The sequence below is a fragment of the Aquarana catesbeiana genome, linkage group LG04 (assembly GCF_042186555.1).
Source record: "Aquarana catesbeiana isolate 2022-GZ linkage group LG04, ASM4218655v1, whole genome shotgun sequence".
In the NCBI taxonomy this organism is placed as follows: domain Eukaryota; kingdom Metazoa; phylum Chordata; class Amphibia; order Anura; family Ranidae; genus Aquarana; species Aquarana catesbeiana.
The window spans coordinates 559,895,051-559,917,544 of NC_133327.1; the positions used below are offsets into that span (position 1 = coordinate 559,895,051).

At 39.8% G+C, this 22,494-nt stretch overlaps 1 protein-coding gene across 1 annotated transcript in view; it reads right to left on the minus strand.

Annotated features, from left to right (window-relative positions):
* IGF2R (insulin like growth factor 2 receptor) overlaps positions 1–22,494 on the minus strand; it is a 261,523-nt gene that overhangs the window by 200,054 nt on the left and 38,975 nt on the right. The window contains exons 2-3 of the mRNA XM_073627997.1: positions 3,076–3,215; positions 1,057–1,172 (exon numbers count right to left, since the gene is read on the minus strand). Of these exons, the coding sequence (XP_073484098.1) occupies positions 1,057–1,172; positions 3,076–3,215 (256 nt within the window). The remainder of the gene's footprint in view (positions 1–1,056; positions 1,173–3,075; positions 3,216–22,494) is intronic.

The window sequence follows — 22,494 nt, forward strand, 5'->3', positions numbered from 1 at the left end:
AAAGATTGACTAATGAACTTTTTCCCAAATTTGTTCTCATGTTTTGCAGGTGAATTCAGCGATGTGCAGATGAAGAAAACAGTGCTTTAGCAATGTGATTTAGCTACCAGTGCAGGTGTTGGTGAGATGTGAAGACAGGTTTGGAAAAGCACTAGAAAAATGGAATCTCTGTCCATCATATAAATTGTTTAGTAACTGTGGAATGCATTTTTTTTTTTTTTTTTTTTTTAATATCAAGTTGTATCTCCAATTCTTCCAAATGGTGATGCAAAAAGCTCAAGCTGTAAAAAAAAAAAATAAATAAATAAAAAAAAAAAAATTGTAAAAGATACAAAGTTCAGTGAAGCAGCTGTTATTGTCTGCACCATAACCGCAAATCCACTGGTGGCTTTTTGATCATTTCTGGTCTGATAACCATATGACTTAAAATGTATTTTTTTTATAGATTTTTTAAAAAGGACAAGTTCCACACAATAGAAACATTCATGGAGAACATAGTCAGGTTGAAAAAAGACACAAGTCCATCTAGTTCAACCATAAAAATAGATGAAAAATAATAATATTAAACAATCCCATATACACAATCCTTCACACACAGTTGATCCAGATGAAGGCGAAAATTCCTTCCTGATCCCCCGAGAGGCAATTGGATTTTCCCTGGGTCAACTTTAAATGTAAGTACCCAGTTATATTCTGTACATTTAGGAAAAGAATCCAGGCCTTTCTTAAAGCAATCTACTGAGCTGGCCAGAACCACCTCTGGAGGGAGTCTATTCCACATTTTCACAGTGAAGAAACCTTTTCTTATTTGGAGATGAAATCTTTTTTCCTCTAGACGTAAAGAGTGCCCCCTTGTCCTCTGTGTTGACTGTAAAGTGAATAACTCAACACCAAGTTCACTATATGGAGCCCTTATATATTTGTACATATCCCCCTTAATCTCCTCTTCTCAAGAGTGAATAAATTCAGTTCCTCTAACCTCTAATCTTTCCTAATAGCGGAGTTCCTCCATGCCTCTTATCAGTATAATAACATAACATATAATAACATACTTACTAGAGTTTTCCCACACACTAGGTTAATGATACTTTGGACTGTATGGCCAAGCTTTGAACAGCTCACAGACGTGTTATACACAAGCACATTGTTGTCACTTTGCACAAGTACATTTCCTGGTGAAAAACAAGAAAGACAAATCAAAAATATATTAAAATCCACTAAACAATACAAATATTAAAGTTGAACTCTAGGCACATATAAAAGGCACAATCTAAAGTGACAGGTGTTATTTGTATTCCTTTAAAATAGTTACATAGTAGGTGAGGTCGAAAAAAGACACAATTCCATCAAGTCCAACCTATGTGTGTGATTATATGTCAGTATTACATTGTATATCTCTGTATGTTGCGGTCGTTCAGGTGCTTATTCTAATAGTTTCTTGAAACTATCGATGCTCCCCCCACTAAGACCACAGCCTGTGGAAGGGAATTCCACATCCTTTGCGCTCTTACAGTAAAGAACCCTCTACGTAGTTTAAGGTTAAACCTCTTTTCTTCTAATTTCAATGAATGGCCACGAGTCTTGTTAAACTCCCTTCAGCGAAAAAGTTTTATCCCTATTGTGGGGTCACACATCATACTTTAACAGCTCTGCCCAATGTTTTTTTGCAGAGCAGCCCTGATCTTTCTCTTCTCGTGTCCCCCGCTGGCACTTCTGGCCCCTCCCCCTTGTTAAGTGCCCCCAGAGCAAGCTGCTTGCTTTGGGGGCACTCATGTGTGCTCACTCCCCAGCTGCCTGTGTGTGTATGGGACATACAAAGCGTGGTTCACTCATGCCCCCCCCCCCCCTTTCCCTCCTCGCTGGCTGCGATTGACAGCAGCAGGAGCCAATGGCTCCCGCAGCTGTGTCGCAGCCAATAAGGAGGGAGAGACCCCGGAGAGCTGCTGCTCTTGTGCACATTGCTGGATTGAGATCGAGAAAGGGCAGGCTGCTGGGAGAAGTGCACACTGAAGGGTTTTTTTTCTATGCATGAAGGTAAAAAATCTGCACTCTTTACACTCACTTTAATGCAGCTCTAATCAGTAATATATTAATAAATGTATTTTTTTTAAAGTGCCCCATATGCATAGTGCCACATCCCTTAATGAAAAACAAATGAAAAATATAAATGGTGGTATTTTAACTGCACCAAAATGGTTACAAAACCATTAAAAAAAAAAAAAGTGCAATATCTGGTGCTGCTTTTTCTTTTCACTGTTCAATCAAAGGGTGGGGGGACAAGACCTGTAGGCTGAAAGTGAAACATCAGGTCTCTTCCAGAGAGGACTTCGCTGTTTGGAATAGCTGTGTAAATCTCAGGACTGAATGGTCCTTTGACAGGTAAACACACTCTCATATGAGTTTCATCTGTGAATTTAGCCATTTGCCTAGAGTTCAGCTTTAAACATAGAAGAGCAACAGCTTTAAAAGATCAAGAAGCTTATCAAGTCTGCCCATTTTTTTCGTTTTTTTTAACCTTTCGCCCAAGTAAAAAGATTTAGGTTTATTCCAAGCATGTTTAAAGTGGTCACACCAAAAGCTAATAAGTTTAGTTAGAACCCCAGGGAATACTGTGCACATGTCCCTGTTAAAATCTGTGCTGTGGTTTCTAAGGAGTGTTGAGCCCCCCCCATAGCCCCCTTGTTTTCTGACAATGCTGGACAATACAGATGGATTTCTGACAGCACACAGAGGAGAGGGGGGCAGTAAAGACAGAGCCCACCACAGTCCTCATCTCCTCTGCTCCATTTGTACAGGCCAGCCGCAGCTCCTTCTCCATTCTGCAGTTGTGCTTCACTCCTCTGCTATTGTTAGCAGCCTGAGCCTGCAACTTCCCGCAGCCATCCAACTAGCATTTTCAGAGCAGGTTGTCTTTAAAAGATCTGCAGTCAGTAATCAAGACAGGGAAAGTTAAAGTGCTTTTTTTTTTTTTTTTTAAACCCACTTCACAATGAATATGGTAAGAGTGCAACATAAAAAAGGTATGTAGAAGTAGGGCTAGTAACAAAAACAGAAATCAATATTAAGAAGTCTTACCGACTGGTTGAGAAGTATTCTTGCTTGTATCATGAGCACAAACAAAACTTGCTGTCCCTCCACAATCACCGGCTTTTAGGTTTTCACAGACGTTGATTTTGTAGTGCAACGTTCCATCGTCTACTGCTTCCCACGTGTGTCTAAAAAGAAAAAAGAAATCTAGAGAAAATGCTTTCAAGAACAGTCTCAATAACTTGATTTAGGTACCTTAAAATATGTAAGTTGCTTAAACCTTTCGCTGACCAGGAGCTTTTTTTTCCCATTTGTATACATGTAAAAAGTACTGTATATTTTCTTAAAGTAGAAAATCTATTTTTATGCTACACAATATTTGCGCTACAATTAACAAAATAAGTAAAATAGAAAAAAACCTCCATATACGAATTTCTTAAGTCCACACTGGCAGAGTCCGCCAGCAGATCCGCCCATTTAGCAGGAGAATGACAGGTCCGTGTCTGCTGCAGAGCAGACACGGGCACAGCCTGCTCTATGGGCGGTTGGGTGGAAATGGAGCGCCTGTACATTTCCATGTGACTGTCATCCGATCCGCCGGACGGATGGGTAACAGATCCCCATCCGTCTCTGTTTTTAGCTGACAGGATTGGATGTCAGCCAGTGTCAACGGACACATGCCTGTTGACATCCACCGCTCCATAGAGAGCAATAGATGGTCCAATCGGGTCTGCCTGAAAAACTGACAGGGGGACCAGATCAGTTCACCAGTGTGAAAGGGGCCTTATCTACAATTGTTTCAGAGAAAGGGGGTGGGGGGGAACACTTTTAAACTTTTTTTTTACATATTTTTCTATCACAGGGGGGCTGGTAATTACCACTTGTTAGAAGTACACCTTTGTCTCATTTACGACTCCATTCACACTTGCACAACTCCAAAGTCACACCATTTCCAGTGCATGTGCACCCCTAACCTGGAACAGGCTGGATGATGTATATATACAGTGCCTCGAAAAAGTATTCACACCCCTTGAAATTTTCCACATTAATATACGTTAATGTATATTATTGGGATTTTATGTGATAGACCCACACAAAGTGGCACATAATTGTGAAGTGGAAGGAAAATGATAAAAAAAAGGTCCCTTTACACTGATACCCCTAACTAAAATCTAGTGGAATCAATTCACCTTCAGAAGTCACCTAGTTAGTTAGAGTCCACCTGTGTGTAATTTAATCTCAGTATAATTACAGCTGTTCTGTGAAGACCTCAGAGGTTTGTCAGAGAACCTTAGTGAACAAACAGCATCATGAAGGCCAAGGAACACATCAGACAGGTCAGGGATAAAGTTGTAGAAATATTAAAAGCAGGGTTAGGTTATAAAAAATATTCCAAGCTTTGAACATCTCACGAGACACTGTTCAATCTATCATCTGAAAATGGAAAGAGTATGGCACTAGGGCTGAAAAAACTAATCGATTATGAAAATAGTAAACAATTTAATTTCATAATCGATTAATTGGCCAGTAACATAATGAGGTTAAAAAAAAACTAAAATGAGCCCTTTAGAGTACAAAAAGAGCAAATAATCACTACTGCAAATATTACTTTCACAGTTCTACAGTAAAAAAATGAACCCCTTACAGTAGTGATTATCTGCTTTTTTTGTACTATAAAGGGCTAATTTTATTTTTAACCCCCATAATGTTACTAAACGTCTGAGACCTGGTTTACACCTATGTGTTTTTTGGTATTTTTTGCAGAAACGCTCTACAGTTCATTTACATGGTTTCCTATGGGACACATTCACATCTATGCTTTTTTCAGCCGCTGCATAATTGGAAAGCGTCAAGGACTTTTTTTAATGCAAAACGGTGCTTTTTTGGTTCAATATACTTCAATGGAGAAGCTGCAGAAAAGCATGAAATGCGTTTTTGCAGCAATTTGTGTTTTTTAATCTGCCCAACAAATTGGCCAAAAAAAAAAAATGCAAAAACGCAAATCGCAGCACAATCACGTGCGCAAAAATCAAAACGCACAGCAAAAACAGATAAAAAGCAAACTGCATAGATGTGTACCGAGCCTTATGCTGGCCACACGGATCAATTTTCAGACGAGAATATTCAGATGAAAAATCTTTGTACATTCGCTGAATGAAAGAATGTTGTTTGAAATTTTCACTTGTTTTTAAAACTAATGTAATTTCTGAACAAAAACCACATACACTGTCTGCAAATTGCTTTGACCAAAAAGTTTTCCATTATTTCCAAATTTCCCATCACTGTGGTTGAAAATGAACGTTGATTTGACCCCACTAACGACTAGAAAATCGAATGAACGATCTTAAAATGACATTTCTTTTGAAGGAAGGCATTGTTTTTTTAAATAAAAAAAAATGTGATCTCTGAGTCTGATGATATCTACCAAATTCACCCTTTAATAGTATATACAGTATATCTCTTCTAATAGTATATACAGTATATATCTTCTGTCATTCTCAGAGTGGATTAGAAATTTTGCTCCCTAACCATATAGTTGGTTCATATTTACCACTGCATAGAGATATTTAAGAATAAATTTTCCTTTTTTTAAAACTTTACATATTAAATAATAAACCACACTTTTTTTTTGTTTTTTTTAAGGTTATTAACCGATTCATCGATCAAAACAATAATCGGCCAACTAATCGATTATCAAAATAATCGTCAGTTGCAACCCTATATGGCACAACTGCAAACCTACCAAGACATGGCCTCCCACCTAAACTGACAGGCCGGGCAAGGAGAACATTCATCAGAGAAGCAACCAAGAGGTCCATGGTAACTCTGGAGAAGCTGCAGAGATCCAGGTGGGAGAATCTGTCCACAGGACAACTATTAGTCGTGCACTCCACAAATTTGGCCTTCATGGAAGAGTGGCAAGAAGAAAGCCATTGTTGAAAGAAAGCTATAAGGAGTCCTGTTTGCGAGAAACCATGTAGGGGACACAGCAAACATGTGGAAGAAGGTGCTCTGGTCAGATGAGACTAAAATTGAACTTGGCCTAAAAGCTAAACGCTATGTGTGGCAGAAAACTAACACTGCACATTACCCTGAACGCACCATCCCCACCGTGAAACATGGTGGTGGCAGCATTATGTTGTGGGGATGTTTTTCCACAGCAGGGACAGGGAAGCTGATCAAAGTTGATGGGAAGATGGATGGAGTCAAATACGGGGCAATCTTAGAAGAAACTGTTTGAAAACTCTAACGACTTAGGCCTGGGGCGGAGGTTCACCTTCCAGCAGGACAACGACCCTAAACATACAGCCAGAGATACAATGGTTTCAAACATGACAACATTTGGAAAATTTCAAGGGGTATAAATACTTTTTCAAGCCACTGTACGTGATCCAGCCTGCCCGTGCCTCCCTGCCACAGTAAATGCACTGTGACCAGGTGGCAATCAATTAAAGTCATTTTAAAAAGGGAAAATATAAAAAGGTCTCTTTTTTATTCAATACACATTTATTGAAAATTTAAAATAAAAGATTTACAACACGAGCGTACAAATTCATTTTTTTTTTTCATAGCTACACAAGACATTTTTTGTGTTTTTCAGTCATTTTTAAGGTAAGCCAAGTTTGTCTTTAATTATTTATCAAAGTATAGTTTAAGTTGCAAGAGGGCAAATGTGAAGCAGATCTCTTATTTTAATATATACCCAGAACAGAATACTTTTCCTACTAACTACACTGAAGTAAGAAAACCAATCAAGGAAAGGCAATCCCTAGGTTTTAAAGAACATGATTAGCATGCTGTTAAGTCAAGAAAATACACTTCTGTCTGTGAACCTAATTTTCAAAATAACATTTAATGATGGGCAAAGTTAGTTACCAAGGCATGAGATCAGTATAAACCCACAGATGTAGTACTCTGTAATATATCTATATATACACACACATACATATATATACACACACAGGGCTAGGTGTCAAAACAATGCAACTACAGCAAGCACGCACTAGATCGTTTATTATTATACCAGATATATTTAGTGCCAACAGTTTGCATGGCGTTTAATAAATGAATGGAGACAGAGCCGTTATTACAATTCAAATAAAATACAATTCAAGACAAAAAGGGGAAGGAGAGAAAAAAAAAAAAAAGGAGGAGGAAGCCGCTCACAATGCAAAAGCCATTGCTCATTTCTACTGAAAGGACTGATGCACGGACACCTCCACTTGGCGTTACTAACCCTATCACATTTCACTCCTCCATGAAGCTTATTTGTAGAGACTCTATGAATAGGCTCCATGTAGGAGTGAAATGTGTTAAGGTGGAACTTAACTCTCCCAATTAACAATGATTAATTTTCAATCCCCATGCTGCTAGAATTAGTAAATGGATAGGAAAGTATATCATATTTACTGGTTTTCAATTTTTTTTTAAACTTCCTGGTTTCTTGCCTGGGCAAATTATGTCATACATCCCAGGAGTCTTCAGGAAGGGAGGAAAGGTTTTCTCAGCTAAGCACTCTCCTGAAGGCATGCCTGAGCTAAGGGCAGATGGATTCCAGGAGGTAAATGCTACATGTATCATCTGCTCTTACTTAAAAAAGAGAAGTACGGGTTTGGGTTTTTTCCCCCTCATCATACTTACCTAGGTGGTGACGTTTTCAGTGCAGAGGCACCAGGGAACAGAGGCAGCATCAGACCGATGCTGCCTCTGTCCTCCGGCGCCACTGCACTGAGAATCAAGCGATCAAACATCTCACAGCTCCCCTAGCATAGAGCTGCTGACTGTCAATCAGCAGCTCTCCGCTCTGCTCCTCCTCGCTCACTGAAGCGCTGGGCTGTGGAGGAGCGGGGATCGGCCATCTCAGGCTCTCAGCGGCTTGCTGAGACGAGCATCAGTCCAGGCACCTGGTGAATCCAGACTTCCATTGTCGGGATGACGCGGTGCCTGGACTGATTCCTGTGATGTCAGCAAAGAGCAGACTTCAGACCACTCTCCGCTGAAAACAGGTCACAGGAGTGCAAAACAAACTGCACTCCTGTGACGCATAGGAGAAGTACAGCCAAACGAGCTTAGGCTGGACTTCTCATATAAGATGGCCACGGCCAGAAATGCATGTGGGTTACTTTTCCAAAGGGATTTCTCAACAAAATAAAAGCATGGAAACATGAATGGATGGGTACATTTGATTTGAATATTAAAAATGATTTAAATAGTGCTTTTTATATTTGTGGTGTTCAGATGCAGTGAAGATCCGTTTCAAGGTTGGTAATGTCACGAGTCTATGCATCACTCTTTTTAATAAATCTGAACATTGGTTTTTAAAAACGGTAAGCGTCTTCCTCTTCATTAAGACAGGAGTATTCCCAATGGAGCAGTTCACGACCATTAGGAGTATGCATCCGGTACCATAGGACTAGAAAGAAGGGGGTTTCATATACATACATACATACATACATATATACACTGTGTATGGTTCTCGCCTTGCGATATGATGGTAATGGTGCATGTTGAAATTCAGGGACAGTAGGATCATTTCTATTTAGTATGGTCAAGTGTTTTCTAATAATGTTGTTCACCTTATTAGAAAAAGGATGATACTGGGAAATGAAAGGATCTGACCAATTTCAAACCCCTACTCCCCGGGTGACTTTTCTGGGTCCACCCAATTTAGGCTTGTTCCCGTGCCTCTCTTGTATTCAATGTTCCAGCATGATAAGAGGAAAAAATTTTAACCATCCACATAAAGGATACAGTATGGCCATTAAAGATTATTTGACTTGTCAATCCACTTACGTAGTATATATTATTAAATGTCCATGCGGACCGGTCCACTTGTTTCCAAAGTCGTTCCATGTTTTGTAACTGATTGAATTACTCATAAGGAATGTGTTTCTTATGTGATGATTCCAGCTGAATTTAATTGGATTGATTAGTAGCCTTCACAAGCTACCTATATATAGACCTTTGTATATGATCAGTTGTAGGTATGTGGTCATGAAGAAGGGCGATATCATTGTTAGCCTGAAACATCACCTGACAATACCTGATATGATGTAATCTTTTATCAATAAATTTTCACAGTTTGTGAAGCAATCCTCTTCTGATTTTTTTTTATATTTTAGTCCCTGGGAAGGACTAGATTGCTTGCACAACACCTCCTAAAGACCGTTCAGTGTACCTCACCCAGTGACTGTTCAATGTATACAACACAGTGGGGACGGAAAGTATTCAGACCCCCTTAAATGTTTCACTCTTTGTTATATTGCAGCCATTTGCTAAAATCATTTAAGTTCATTTAGGTTTTAAGACCTAAAAATGGCTGTCCACCAACATTTACCATCCAACCTGACAGAACTGGAGAGGATCTGCAAGGAGGAATGGCAGAGGATCCCCAAATTCAGGTGTGAAAAACTTGTTGCATCTTTTCCAAAAAGACTCATGGCTGTATTAGATCAAAAGGGTTCTTCTACTAAATACTGAGCAAAGGGTCTGAATACTTAGGACTGTGTGATATTTCAGTTTTTCTTTTTTTAAAATAAATCTGCAAAAATATGGGGTGCTGTGTGTACATTGAGGAAAAATAATGAACTTAAATGATTTTAGTAAATGGCTGCAATATAACAAAGAGTGAAAAATTTAAGGGGGTCTGAATGAGTGTGTATATATGTATATATATATATATATATATATATATATATATATATATATATATATATATATATATATATATATATATATATATACATATATACACACACATATACACACACACACACACACACACACACACACACATAATATTATATATACCTACATAATATTATATATATATATATATATATATATACACACACACACACACACACACACACACATATATATATCTATATATACACACACATACATACATACATACATACATACATATATACATATACACACACACACACATATACACACACACACATACATATATATACACACACACACACACACACGCCGGAAGACAGACAGGAGAAGATGGCAGTGGCGATGAGGGTAAGTGGTGCATTGCTAGAGGAGGCCAAACTGGCTGCTATGTGTTCTTTCACATTGCATGTCACCACTGCTGTTTGAACTAGCTTAATTTAAAATACTAGTGACCAGAGCAGACAATACTCCCCAAGATGCAACTGTGTTTTTACTTCTAAGTTAATAAAGTAGTCAAACCAGTTTAGCAGAAATGAGCTCTGAGCAGTAGACCTAATGTAGAGTACACAACATTTTTTTTTTCCAGCTAGCAGCTTTTGAGTAGTGACTACTGTCATATGATTGTTGGCAGCGTTCTATCCAACCAGCGTCATAAAGAATACTTAGCTTACCATACAAAAACATTTAATATTTTGCCAATTTAAAGCAGTAGTTAACCGCATGCAAAAAAAAAAAAAAATGTATTAAAAAAAGTGGGGCCTGGGCAGTTTAAGTTATAATGTGCTAGTACACATCAGTTAGAGAATCGCTGGTTGGAAAAAAAGAAAAAAACAATACAGGGGTTATGGCATACTGCTGCAGCCATGACCCTGGTATTCCACTTGCGACCAGGGACGTCTTTTGTCTATGTCACGTCGGCAAGAGGTTAAAGTGGCTGTAAAGGTTTAAGGTTTTTTTTACCGTCATGCATTCTATGCATGACGGTTAAAAAAAAAAAAAAAAAAACCTTGTGTGCTGCTCCCCCCACAACCCCCCTAATATGCACCTGAGCCCTCTCTCGATCCAACGAAGTGCACAGGAGCTTCGGCTGTCCTGGGTCTCACTCTCATCATTGGCTCCCACTGCTGGCAATCAAAACCAGTGAGCCAAAGAAAAGAGAGCGAGGGGTGGGGACGAGTCGATGCTCTATCTGCCCTATGGATGCAGAGCAGGGCTCGGGAGCGAGCACGCACCAGTGCCTCCATAAACAAGCAGCTTGCTAATGGGGGGACTGGTCAAGGTGGTGGAGTGTTGGCTAGGGGCCAGAGGAGGATTGGGGCTACTCTGTGCAAAACCATTGCATAGAGCAAGTATAACATGTTAATTAAAAAAAAAAAAAAAAAAACCTACCTTTAATATCACTAAGTTTCTTGGATACTCCTGCCTGTTTTTGACCACTTGCATGACATTGAACGGGGAAAAGAAAGTTTATGCTCAGAGCATAATTGGATAATTTATCTGTGGCACAAAGTACCATAGACATCTAGTATAAATACTCCAAAAAAAAAAAATACTGCCTATAAACATTTTTGAGATAATGAAAATTTACTTGTCGGGGTTCACCAGCAGCTACATGGAACATCTACTGTAGTTTACAAGAGGAGGGTGGTGGGGATCCTATCTTTCAGCTAAAAAGCAGGGTTCAAATAGAGCTAGTTTTGAATAAAAAAAAGGTCTCTGAAGAAAAATGAAAGTGGGGTCCCATTAGCCAACATTTGGCAGAAGAATCTCAAAAGAACCAGGAAAATTAAATAGAAAAAAAAAAAAAAAAACACACACACACACACACACACACACACACGTGAGCTCTAAAGAAAAGAAGGAATATTAATGGTGTTTAAAGGCGTGGTTACATCATAATATCTTTCCATCCTGCTCATGGTAGCAGTTTAACAGCCAAACAAAGAAGAACTACAACACCTCCCACCATCATCAGCATAACAGATGTGAACCATAGAGATTATTGCATAGAGTGAAAAGGAAGTGGTGCAAGGAGCACACCACAGCAGAATCTGGTGGTTTAGAGATTGTGTACTTAGTTAAACAGACAAGTTAGCTAGATAAGAAGCAGAGAAATAGGCACTGTGCCACCTATGGAGTCACCACCTAAATCCCCTTCCAATTTCCCTATCCCACTTCCCCACTTCTCACTCTGGCTTAGGCTGGACGACATCTGATGGCTTAAATGTCCACCAATTCCTCTTGCTGAAGCTGTTGAAATTGGGAGTTATGGATGGCTCTGCAAGTACCTGGAGAAATGATTAGGCAGGCAGTCACGGGTGTTAATATTGTCCAATACAGTTTTCTTATAGAAAACAAAAAAGCATGATAATACGTATCATTATAAAGAGTCCATGTTTACGTGAAAAATATATACATAAAAAGTCCATGCATCTGTAGAAGATCGATTTCCAAAGATGCACCAGTGCAAAGTCTTCTTCCCACAACATGTGCCCTGATTTGTACACAAGTGAACACCCGGTGCTCTATGCACCAATCCACATATATGCGCTTACCAGAGATAGTGCGACTCTCAACTTCTTGAGAAGTCAAAAAACGCTTTATGTAACTGCCGGTCTGAAAACCAACATACTCAGATGCACAGCTCACACTTGTCCGAAAATCACATGGCTATCAGTCATCACTCAAAGAGAAGAAAGGAGCACCAAGCTTGCATAGCGTAAACTCATCATTGGCTGAAATCTGCTGCCAAACTTGTGCTGTGTCCAATTACAGTATGGGTTGTCAGGGGGCGCGCACACGTGTGCCCCAAACCCGGAAGCAAGCCGGCAACGTACATGTACAGGTGGCTAATCATTCTCCAACCAGCAGGCTCTGTAGGTGAAGAGGGCAGTGTATACACTCTCTATATACAAATGTGTTATCCATGTATTGCAAATTCATATTCGAGAAACCAGTTAGCAATGGAGCCATACACCTAAACTAGCATGAAACGATTATAAAGAAAGATGTATCCATTTTACATCGCACTGCCAATACTAAAAAAACTGCAAGTCACCATCCACTGGTGTAATCAAGCCCTAAAGGAGCAAAGTGATAAGCAGTTGATAGCCCTCCAGGCCACAAGAACCTGCATAAAACTACCGTAGATGTAAAGTAAAATAGAAAAACTGCAAAAATAAACAAACAAAAATGAGTATAGGATTACCAATGAAATAGTAGGTAAAACACAAATGCTTTCTGTAATGCATGGAACAAGCACACATATGTGTTAGAAGCAAGGATTTAGCACTGACAGTTTATTGTGAAATTAATTACAGGGAAAGTGAAAAGCAGCTATTATGGTTAATGAGATCATTAGCAGATGCAGTTATCACCTACTTAGCAAATGCACTCATTAGTGAATGACTGAGCGTATCCACATACATACGTTTTGTGCATTTTGTTCACAATGTTTGGAGTAGGATTATTCATATAGCTCATTTGTTGTACTGCAATATTATTGAGCGGATGATTTCTTGCAGTGTAGGATAGGATGACTGTATTGGAAGCTCATTTTCCCATGAGGTCCCAAGAGTTCTCCTGCGTTTAAGGCTGACTTTACACCTATGTTCAAGCATTTAAAGCAGGGGACTCCAAACTTTTTAGTATGGGGGCCACATTGAAAATTTTACAAACATTTCAAAAATGTTGCAAAAAAATATAAAAAAAAAAAAAAAAATTAAAGTGGCTGTAAAGTGTATATTTTTATTATTGAAATAATAAACAGGTTTATGTTTACCCACTCTGTGCCATGATGTTGCACAGAGCAACCATGAACCTCCTCTCCTGGGATCACTCGCTGGCGCTTACAGGCTTCTCCTCTACTCCAAGCCACTTGCTATGGGGCAGCACGTGTGGGCTTGCTCCAGATCTGGGCTGTGTGCATCTATAGACACACAAACAGCGTGGCTTAGTCCCACCCCACATTGTCCTCACTGGATTTGACTGACAGCAGAAAGAGCCAATGTCTCCCACTATTCTGAGCAAAGGCCATGAGACTAGGAAGAGAGGGAGAGAAGACCTGCAGCATTGGACCGATACTGGAGTCAGGTAAATTTTAGGAAAGAGGGGAGGACAGACAGTAGAAGGGTTTTTTTTTTTTTTTAATCAGACTTTACAACCACTTTAACCTCTTCTAGCCCGCCGGCTGTCAAATGGTGGCTGGGAGGGGCGGCGCGGCTCTCGTTCTTGGTCAATGTCATATGACGGCCCTCTAGAACGACCGGGGGCACGCAACGTGGTGATCGCTGCCACGCCGTGTTGCTAGGACACGACGCAACCCCGATCTGTGTAAACATCCGCGGCTCTTTAACCATGTGATCGGCTGTGTCCAATCACAGCCGGTCACATGTAAACACGGAGATGCTGGTAATTGGCCCTCGTCTCACACTGACAGGGTGTGAGGCAAGGAGAGCCGATCAGCAGCATCTCCTAACAGGAGGACATCTCCTCACAGAGGACATCTAGGGATGTAATCAGGGCACTGATCATCAGTGCCCTGATTACAATTAAGTGCCAGCAATATATGCCCACCACTGCCAGCAATCAGTGCCAACCAGTGCCTACAATTGGCAGCAAACAGTGCCCACAAGTGCCAGCAATCAGTGGCTATCAGTGCTGCTCATCACTGCTGCCCATCAATGCCACCCATCAGTGCCGCCTATTAGTGCCCATAAGTGCGGCATATTCGTGCCTCCCCAACAGTGCCATCTAATCAGTGCCCATAAGTGCCGCCTCATCAGTGAAGGAGAGAAATTACTTATTTACAAAATTTACTGACAAACTAAAAAATACTTTTTTTTTTTTTGGTTTTTCAACATTTTTTTTTTTTTGGAAAAATTTTAAAAACCCAGGAGTGATTAAACACCACCAAAAGAAAGAGCTATTTGTGTGAATAAATGGTTTAAAAAAAATTCACATGGTTACAGTGTAGCATGGCCACGCAATTGTCATTCAAAGCGTGAGCGCTGAAAGCTGAAAAATGGCCTGGCCCCGAAGGGGGTGTAAGTGCCCGGTATCGAGGTGGTTAAATCACATTTAGGCTGCATTCACACCTGAACATATCTTTTCAGGCGGAAAGTCACACGTTTATACCGCAATTTTGTACAGGTCAAAAGGTCACCAATGTAAAAAGCAGAAAACCGCCTGTAATCTGCCCAAAAAAAGCTCACGTACTTTTTTGAGCTTCAGACGACAGAACACTCAGATGTGAACAGAGGCCATTTAAATGAATGGGATTTTGCTTGTTGGGCATTTTGGAACATTTGAGATGAGCGTTTTACGAACTGAAAACGCTCAAGTGTGAATGCAGCCTTTATAAGAATTAATACATTTTACTTTGAGTTTATTTGTAATCAGCATGATAGGATTTAGAACAGAAAAAAAAAAAAAAAATTCCAAATAAACTTGAGCCCATCGGCACACCCCTCATACCAAAGTCCCCCTTTAGGGGCCACATTAGAGTTCCTCTAAACAGAAAGGACAGATAAAAACTTGCAGCGGGTCAGATCTGGACTGCAGGCTGTAGTTTGGAGACCACTAGTTTAAAGGATGCTCCCATTCATTTCTAAGGTTGAGGAAAGTGGAAAGGTAGCGCTGGACCTGTAGGATTATCTCACTGATATTTCTATCTTCAAAGTAGAGATGTTGATGTAATTGATCTGCCTCCTAGGTAGGCAGCTTCTACAGCCAATAGGATCTCCAGCCTCCAGCTTGTGTAATGGACCAAGAATTTAAATGGTTATTTTTTTTTTTTATACACTTATTCTTATTAGGTCAATTTATTGCCAAGAAATGTATCATTTTAATAATAGCATAATAATCATAATCACTAGTTTTTATTTCTGACGGTACAATGCTATTGTATAATGTAGAGTTCAAACTATACACATACCTGTTTTAAGATATATTTTACCCAATTTCTTTTTTTTTTATATATTTTTTTTCGATTAGGTTACCACCCAGAATGTAAAATTTTAATAGTGATAATTATTATTGGATATTTGGGTTTTTTTCTCGCTCCCCTTTCATTCTCTTTTGAAACAATATAATTCAGCACTCATGTTCTCATTTTTTGTACATGAATTTTGACACTCCATTTACTATTGACTTGGCTTTAATTATGACCCCGTGGAGAGGATATTGTATGGTTATCAGATTGATAAGAAAATGTTCCTATTCTTTCTAACCCTGATGAAGGGGGTGCTTGGTTGGACTCCTGAAACACGATGGCTACTTCTTTGGATTGTACCTCTGACTACTAGTGGAATAAAGTTGAATCTGGACCTCTTAGCAGTGGTGTGGTGCTTCAATTCCAATTCATTTCTAAAGGGCTTTCAATCTATTTTGTTAACAATCGTCTGTCCCTTAAAAGCAGTATTAAAGTGGTTCCAAAGGCAGAAGGTTTTTTTATCTTAATGCATTCCATGCATTAAGATAAAAAAATAACCTGAGCCCATCTCGATCCAGCGATGTGCATGAGAGACTCGGCTGTCCAGGATTCTCCCTCCTGATTGGCTGAGACACACAGCGGGTGCCACTGGCTCCCGCTGCTGTCAATGAGCCAATGAAGAGAGAGGGGGTGGGACCTCAGCTCCATGTCTTAATGGACACACAGTTCAGTGGCTTGGGTCGGGTGCCCCATAGCAACCTGCTTGCTGTGGGGGCACTCGACAGGGGGGAGGGGCCAGAAGTGCCAGGAAGGGACCTGAGAAGAGGAGGATCTGGGCTGCTCTGTGCAAAATCATTGCACGGAGCAGATAAGTAGAACATGGTTGTTATTTTTAACAATATCTGTATCTGTGCATTAGATACAGTGGGCGCGCGATAAAGAGGCAGAACGGGGATCTGCCTATGTAAACTAGGCGGATTCCCGTTCTGACAGGGGAGGGGAGGAGAGGGAGATCAGCTGTTCCTAGTGATCAGGAACAGCGATCTCTCTACTTCCAGTCAGTCTGTCCCCCCAACAGTTAGAAAGCATCTCCCTAGGGAACACTTAACCCTTTTTCACCCCTAGTGTTAACCCCTTCCCTGCCAGTGCCATTTATACAGTGATCAGTGCATTTTTATAGCACTGATCACTGTATTGGCGTCACTGGTCACCAATAAGTGTTACTTAGGGTCAGATTTGTCCGCCACAATGTTGCAGTCCCACTAAAAATCGCTGATCATTATTAGTTAAAAAAAAAAAAAAAAAAAAAAAAATAATGTTTAAAAGTCCCTAAATCTTTCCCCTATTTTGTAGACGCTATAACTTTTGCCCAAACCAATCAAACGCTTACTGCGATTTTTTATGAAAAATATGTAGCAGAATACTTATTGACCTAAACTGAGGAATACATTTGTTTTTTTTACATTTTTTTTGGATATGTATTATAGCAGAAAGTAAAAATTGTTTGTTTTTTTTCAAAATTGTCAGTCTTTTTTGTTTATAACGCAAAAAATACAAACCACAGAGGTGATCAAATACCAGCAAAAGAAAGCTCTATTTGTGGGGAAAAAAAAGACATCAATTTTGATTGGGTACAACGCTGCATGACCGCGCAATTGTCAGTTAAAAACGGCCTGGTCATTTAGGAGGAAAATCTGTCTGGGGCTGAAGTGGTTAAACCCAAAACAAACTATTATTATATTGCAGTTTAGATGTGAAGGCTGCATTCCTTTTCATTTTATTAGGCTCTCTCTTTCTTTTATTTTCATCTAGTGATCCAGCCAGCACGTATGTTTTTCATAGCAAAAACTGTCCAGCAGAAAAGATCAGTTTACATGGATGAGACAAACCACTTACCACAGGCAGGGGGTGATTAAAAGGAACAGCTTTATTTATTCATGCAAAACCTTTATACGAAAAGGAGAAAAATGGAAGAAAAAAAAAAAACTGTTTGCTTTAACTAATTATAAAGTGTGAGCGGACGTTTGTCTTCAATTTGTCAGTGTATATAAATCTGCTAGTACATCTAACACTCCCCTCCCCCCAGACTGACAACGCTGCTGTCTGATGTATCTCCTGTACTCATTCCTCCAGAGTGGTGTCTCGCTAATACAGGAGTTATTGACCAGATCACCAAGTAAAACCAGAGGTAAAAAAAAGCCCAAGGAAAGAAAAACAGCCACCGCATCTAATGATTGGAAAGCTGCAATATAATGCATTCGTTTTGGATTTAATACCACTTTAAATGTATGAGAACAAGTACAATTAAAGAAAATAGTACTTTTTTGCTTTGTGGATGCTTGTTGATGTTCCATAGAAAATGTACAGGCATAGGTACTACAAACCATTCAGATGAGTATCAAACTTCTCCAGGTAGGTCTCAGCTCTCCAGCTGGTCAGATTTTTGCTGGCAAATCTAAAGATCTAAATGCACAACTGGCACTGGAGATCGCTTTAAAAGGTTTTACACTTATACGCATTTTTACAAAGGCTGTACAACACATCACAGGTATAAATGGGCCTAGCTACAAAACAAAGCAAGCTACATTCTTCACAATGTATAAATCACAAACCTTGGCACACAGATGCAAACACAGTAACAAGAAATAGAACTGCGTGCTTTGTGTTCTCTATTAAATTAGTAACAAATGTAAATACAGGTTTTAAACAAGAGAAAAAAAGTTTATCGACCTTCCCAACCCATCCGATCTCACACAGGTGATCAGTTTAGCGTTGTATGACATAAAGCAGATGTAATATTCTATTAATTTGCCTTTTTTATTTTTTTCAGAAATGCATTCATTCACCACTTCACCTCTCACACCAGTATATCACCTAAAGACCAGAAAATGGATTACATTTCCAATGTGGTTCTGCTTATTTGGTGGTATGCGCGTGATTACTAGTGGCGGCTGGCGGTATATTTTTTGTGCGGTCTCCGCACTTACCCCATCTAAGTCATGGGTTTCCTCCAGGCGGCAGCTTCCCCCCCGTGTCTCCTCCTTCCTCTGCTTCATGGCTTCCGCTGAGTCTCCTCCCTCCTCGGTGGCCAATAGGATCGATTCTCCTCTCTGCCAATCGGGTCTCAGGACGACAATAGCAAATATTAATTTGCTATTGTCACACAACTGGGTGGGCTCTGAGCACTGCGCCCCGAGCCCCACCTATTGAGGCCAATTAGAGCCTCTGGGTCTAATCATGTGTTTCTAAAAAAGAAAAAAAAACCCATTGGAATCCATGTGTTCGGCGCCCTGCATGTAAATTAGGGGCAGTGTCCTATATGGACGGGCCGCCACTGGTCATTACTCAAGATAACAAAGTAACAAGTAATAGTATTTGAGATGAACAAAGCATTCTTTAACTACTTCTAGTCTGGGCCAATTCTGACATTTCTATTATACATGTAAAATTACTTGAACCATAATATATATAATATATTATATAATATATATATATATAATATATTATATAATATATATATATATATATATATATATATATATATATATATATATATATATATATATATATATATATATATATATATATATATATATATATATTTATATTTATATTTTTTTTTTTTTTTTCCCTGAAAATAAGACCTAGTGTGATTGTCGGTGATGGCTGCAATATGAGCCCTACCCCCCAAATAAGCCCTAGTTAAAGTCCTTGTAGGGCTTATTTTCAGGGAAACAGGGTAGGGCTTATATTGCAGCCATCACCAACAATCACGCTAGGTCTTATTTTCGAGGAAACAGGATAGAGATATAGATATATATATATCTATATATATATATATATAGATATCTATATCTATATCTATATCTATATATCTATATATCTATATATATATATATATATATATATATATATATATCTCTATCTATCTATCTATCTAACTCAAAGACTAGAACACTCCAGGATTATCAAACTCTTTTTCACAGTAGTCCTTTAGCAAGGGTGCTAACTGCTATGAGAGGCGTAGGTGCATAAAAATAAAGAGATTCTAAAAGCCATGTGTACCGGATTATTTCACGGACAAAGTCAAAGCAAAAACTGTTTTTTCACATTTTATACAGCAGCCACTTTGGCTCAGTTCACACTAGTGCGATTTTAGATTGGACTTGAGTCACAAAGAATCACATGGCAATAGAAATCACATCGTTTTCAAAGTTGCCCATTCTCATCAATGCAACTCAGCAGAGTACAATTTTGGAAAAAGGTTCCTGTACTACTTTGGTGCGATTCCAGTACCATTATGGCACCCTAGAACAGGTAACAAGGAGGAATAGTGACCTATCAGTGGTGTCAGTGGGCAGGACAGTGCCCCATTGATGCTGCCAGTGAGAGGGATAGTGCCGCACTGTTGGTATCAGTGGAAGGAATAGGAATGGTGCCTCATATGAAGGAGAAAATAGTGTCCTAGGAGCCAGAGAGAAGTAAATGGCTGAAGGTGGCCCTTGGGCCGCAGTTTGGAGCCCACTGCCCTAGAACATGCAAACCACACTCAAGTTGCGCTACATGAACACACTGAAAGTTGGACCAAAAATGGACCGCAGCAGTGTGGACCTATCCTAAAACCAATGCTTTGTAGAAAACATGCAGCAGTTCCATCCAATGAAGAGTGAGCTCGTGAGTCTCATTGCTGCAATAAATCTTCTCTGTTTTAAATGCAACTTCCCATTTTTTCAGTACAGACGCACATACTAAAGCGGTCTTGTTCCTCTAAACAAGAAAATGAGGATAAAGTGCAAGCTAGTAATGTTCTCTTCTTGTTGACTTGTAAAGAAACCCAACCTAGTAGCAACAATAAAATGATGCCATGGAGAATGACAGGGAAAACATCAATTAAACCTTTACGAGGTAAGGACATGTTGGGAGTCTACTTTGGGCTTGTTCTGCTGCTGTAAAAAAAATAAATGGTCAGGATAAATGACTGCAAGTAATGTCATATAGGCAACACTTTGTAGTTCTTGAAAAATAAAAAATACACATAAAAGTGTTTTTTTCACACGCTAATATTTCTATTACAAGCATGCCTGAACTTGGTGATCCTGCCATGAAGATCCTTATTCAGACACCTTGTGTCCTAGGGTGGAACGCTCTGACCGGTCTCACAATCGTGCTCAAGCAATGGTCAGCCTGTCACGCAGTTTCCAATGAAGACTACAAGTAAAATAAACACAAACTGTGTAGAAAAGGGTCCACTTTTTTCCCAGAAGAGAATACTTAGTAATTCCGCCATCAAGTTCCTTGCGCAAGAACTTCCTACGATGGGGTGACAACTGTGTCCCAATAGTTCTCCGGCATTGTTACCCTATCACATGCTTCCTGCTGGAGACTACAAACAGCCATGCTGACACACACTGAGCAGGCATGGTCCACCATTGTCACTCAGGAATATGGTCCACAGCATTGATGTACAGCCAACGATGGAGCAGGCGCATATAGACAGGCTGAAAAAAGGCTGGAGAAAAAGAGCAGCACAGATGCAAAAAGAATTTAGAAATAAAACAAAACAGTATTTTATTGGGGGGTGGGGTGGGGGGGACTTGGCATGGCATGACATGACACATAGCGCTTTAGCAAACGTCATCAAAACTAATTTAAATACCATTTTATTCTCCCAAAAGTCACTTTTTAGATTATATGGCACATGACTAATACACACACTATTGTCAAAAGAATTGGGATTCACAGAACAATCCTCCTACAAATAGGTAGTAGGTATAGGGATGTGAGGTGCAGGCAACTCTTTTCAATGCCAATGGCCTTGCTGTCCACCCAGGACAATGGGTATCCTTAGAACTGAAAAAATATTTAGAAAAAGGAGGGCGCACAGAACTAGTGCATTACCAAAGATAGATTTATTCAAAATAAAAACAGCAATAGTTGTACTCACAAACAGATGTAATATATAGAGACATGTCACAGCATAGGCAGATGCGAGTAGTCTCTCTTGGGTCTGTTACAAAGAACTGGTGATGCTGGAAGACCAGACGATCTAAGAAATGGCTAACGCATTTCAAGGGAGAACCCTCTTCAGAGCCAAAGCCATCAAGTATTGGGATGCCTGTCTTTACACGCACATGAAGTTTCATGGCATCCCAGTCTTAGTCCATAGGGTTCAATATTGAGTTGGCCTACCCTTTGCAGCAATAATTTCTTCAACTCTTCTGTGAAGGCTATCCACAAGGTTTATGGGAATGTTTGACCATTCTTCCAGAAGCGCATTTGTGAGGTCGGGCACTGATGTTGGTTGAGAAGGCCTGGCTTGCAGTCTCCATTCCAATTCACCCCAAAGGTGTTCTATCGGGTTGAGGTCAGGACTCTGTGCAGGCCAGTCAAGTTCCTCCACCCCAAACTCGCTCATCCATGTCTTTATGGACCTTGCTTTGTGCATTCGTCAAAATGATTTGGTGGAGGGGGGGGGGTTATGGTGTGGGGTTGTTTTTCAGGGATGGGGCTTGTTCGCTTAGTTCCAGTGAAGGGAACTCTTAAGGGGTCAGCATACCAATGGACAATTTCATGCTCCCAACTTTGTGGCAACAGTTTAGGAAGGCCCCTTCCTGTTCCAACATGACTGTGCACCAGTACACAAAGCAAGGTATGTTTTGTGTAAAGCCCAACTCCTGGCATAGCTAATTTTATGGGGGGTGAGGTTTTAGAACATCCAGGGCAAACTGAAGGGTTTTTTTTTCTCAATTTTAGTCTTTAAAACAGAGGACTGCAAAGTATTGCACCCGCAATCAGTAGATCGCGGATGCAATGTCAGGCTGCTGTGCAAACTCCCTACTACTCTG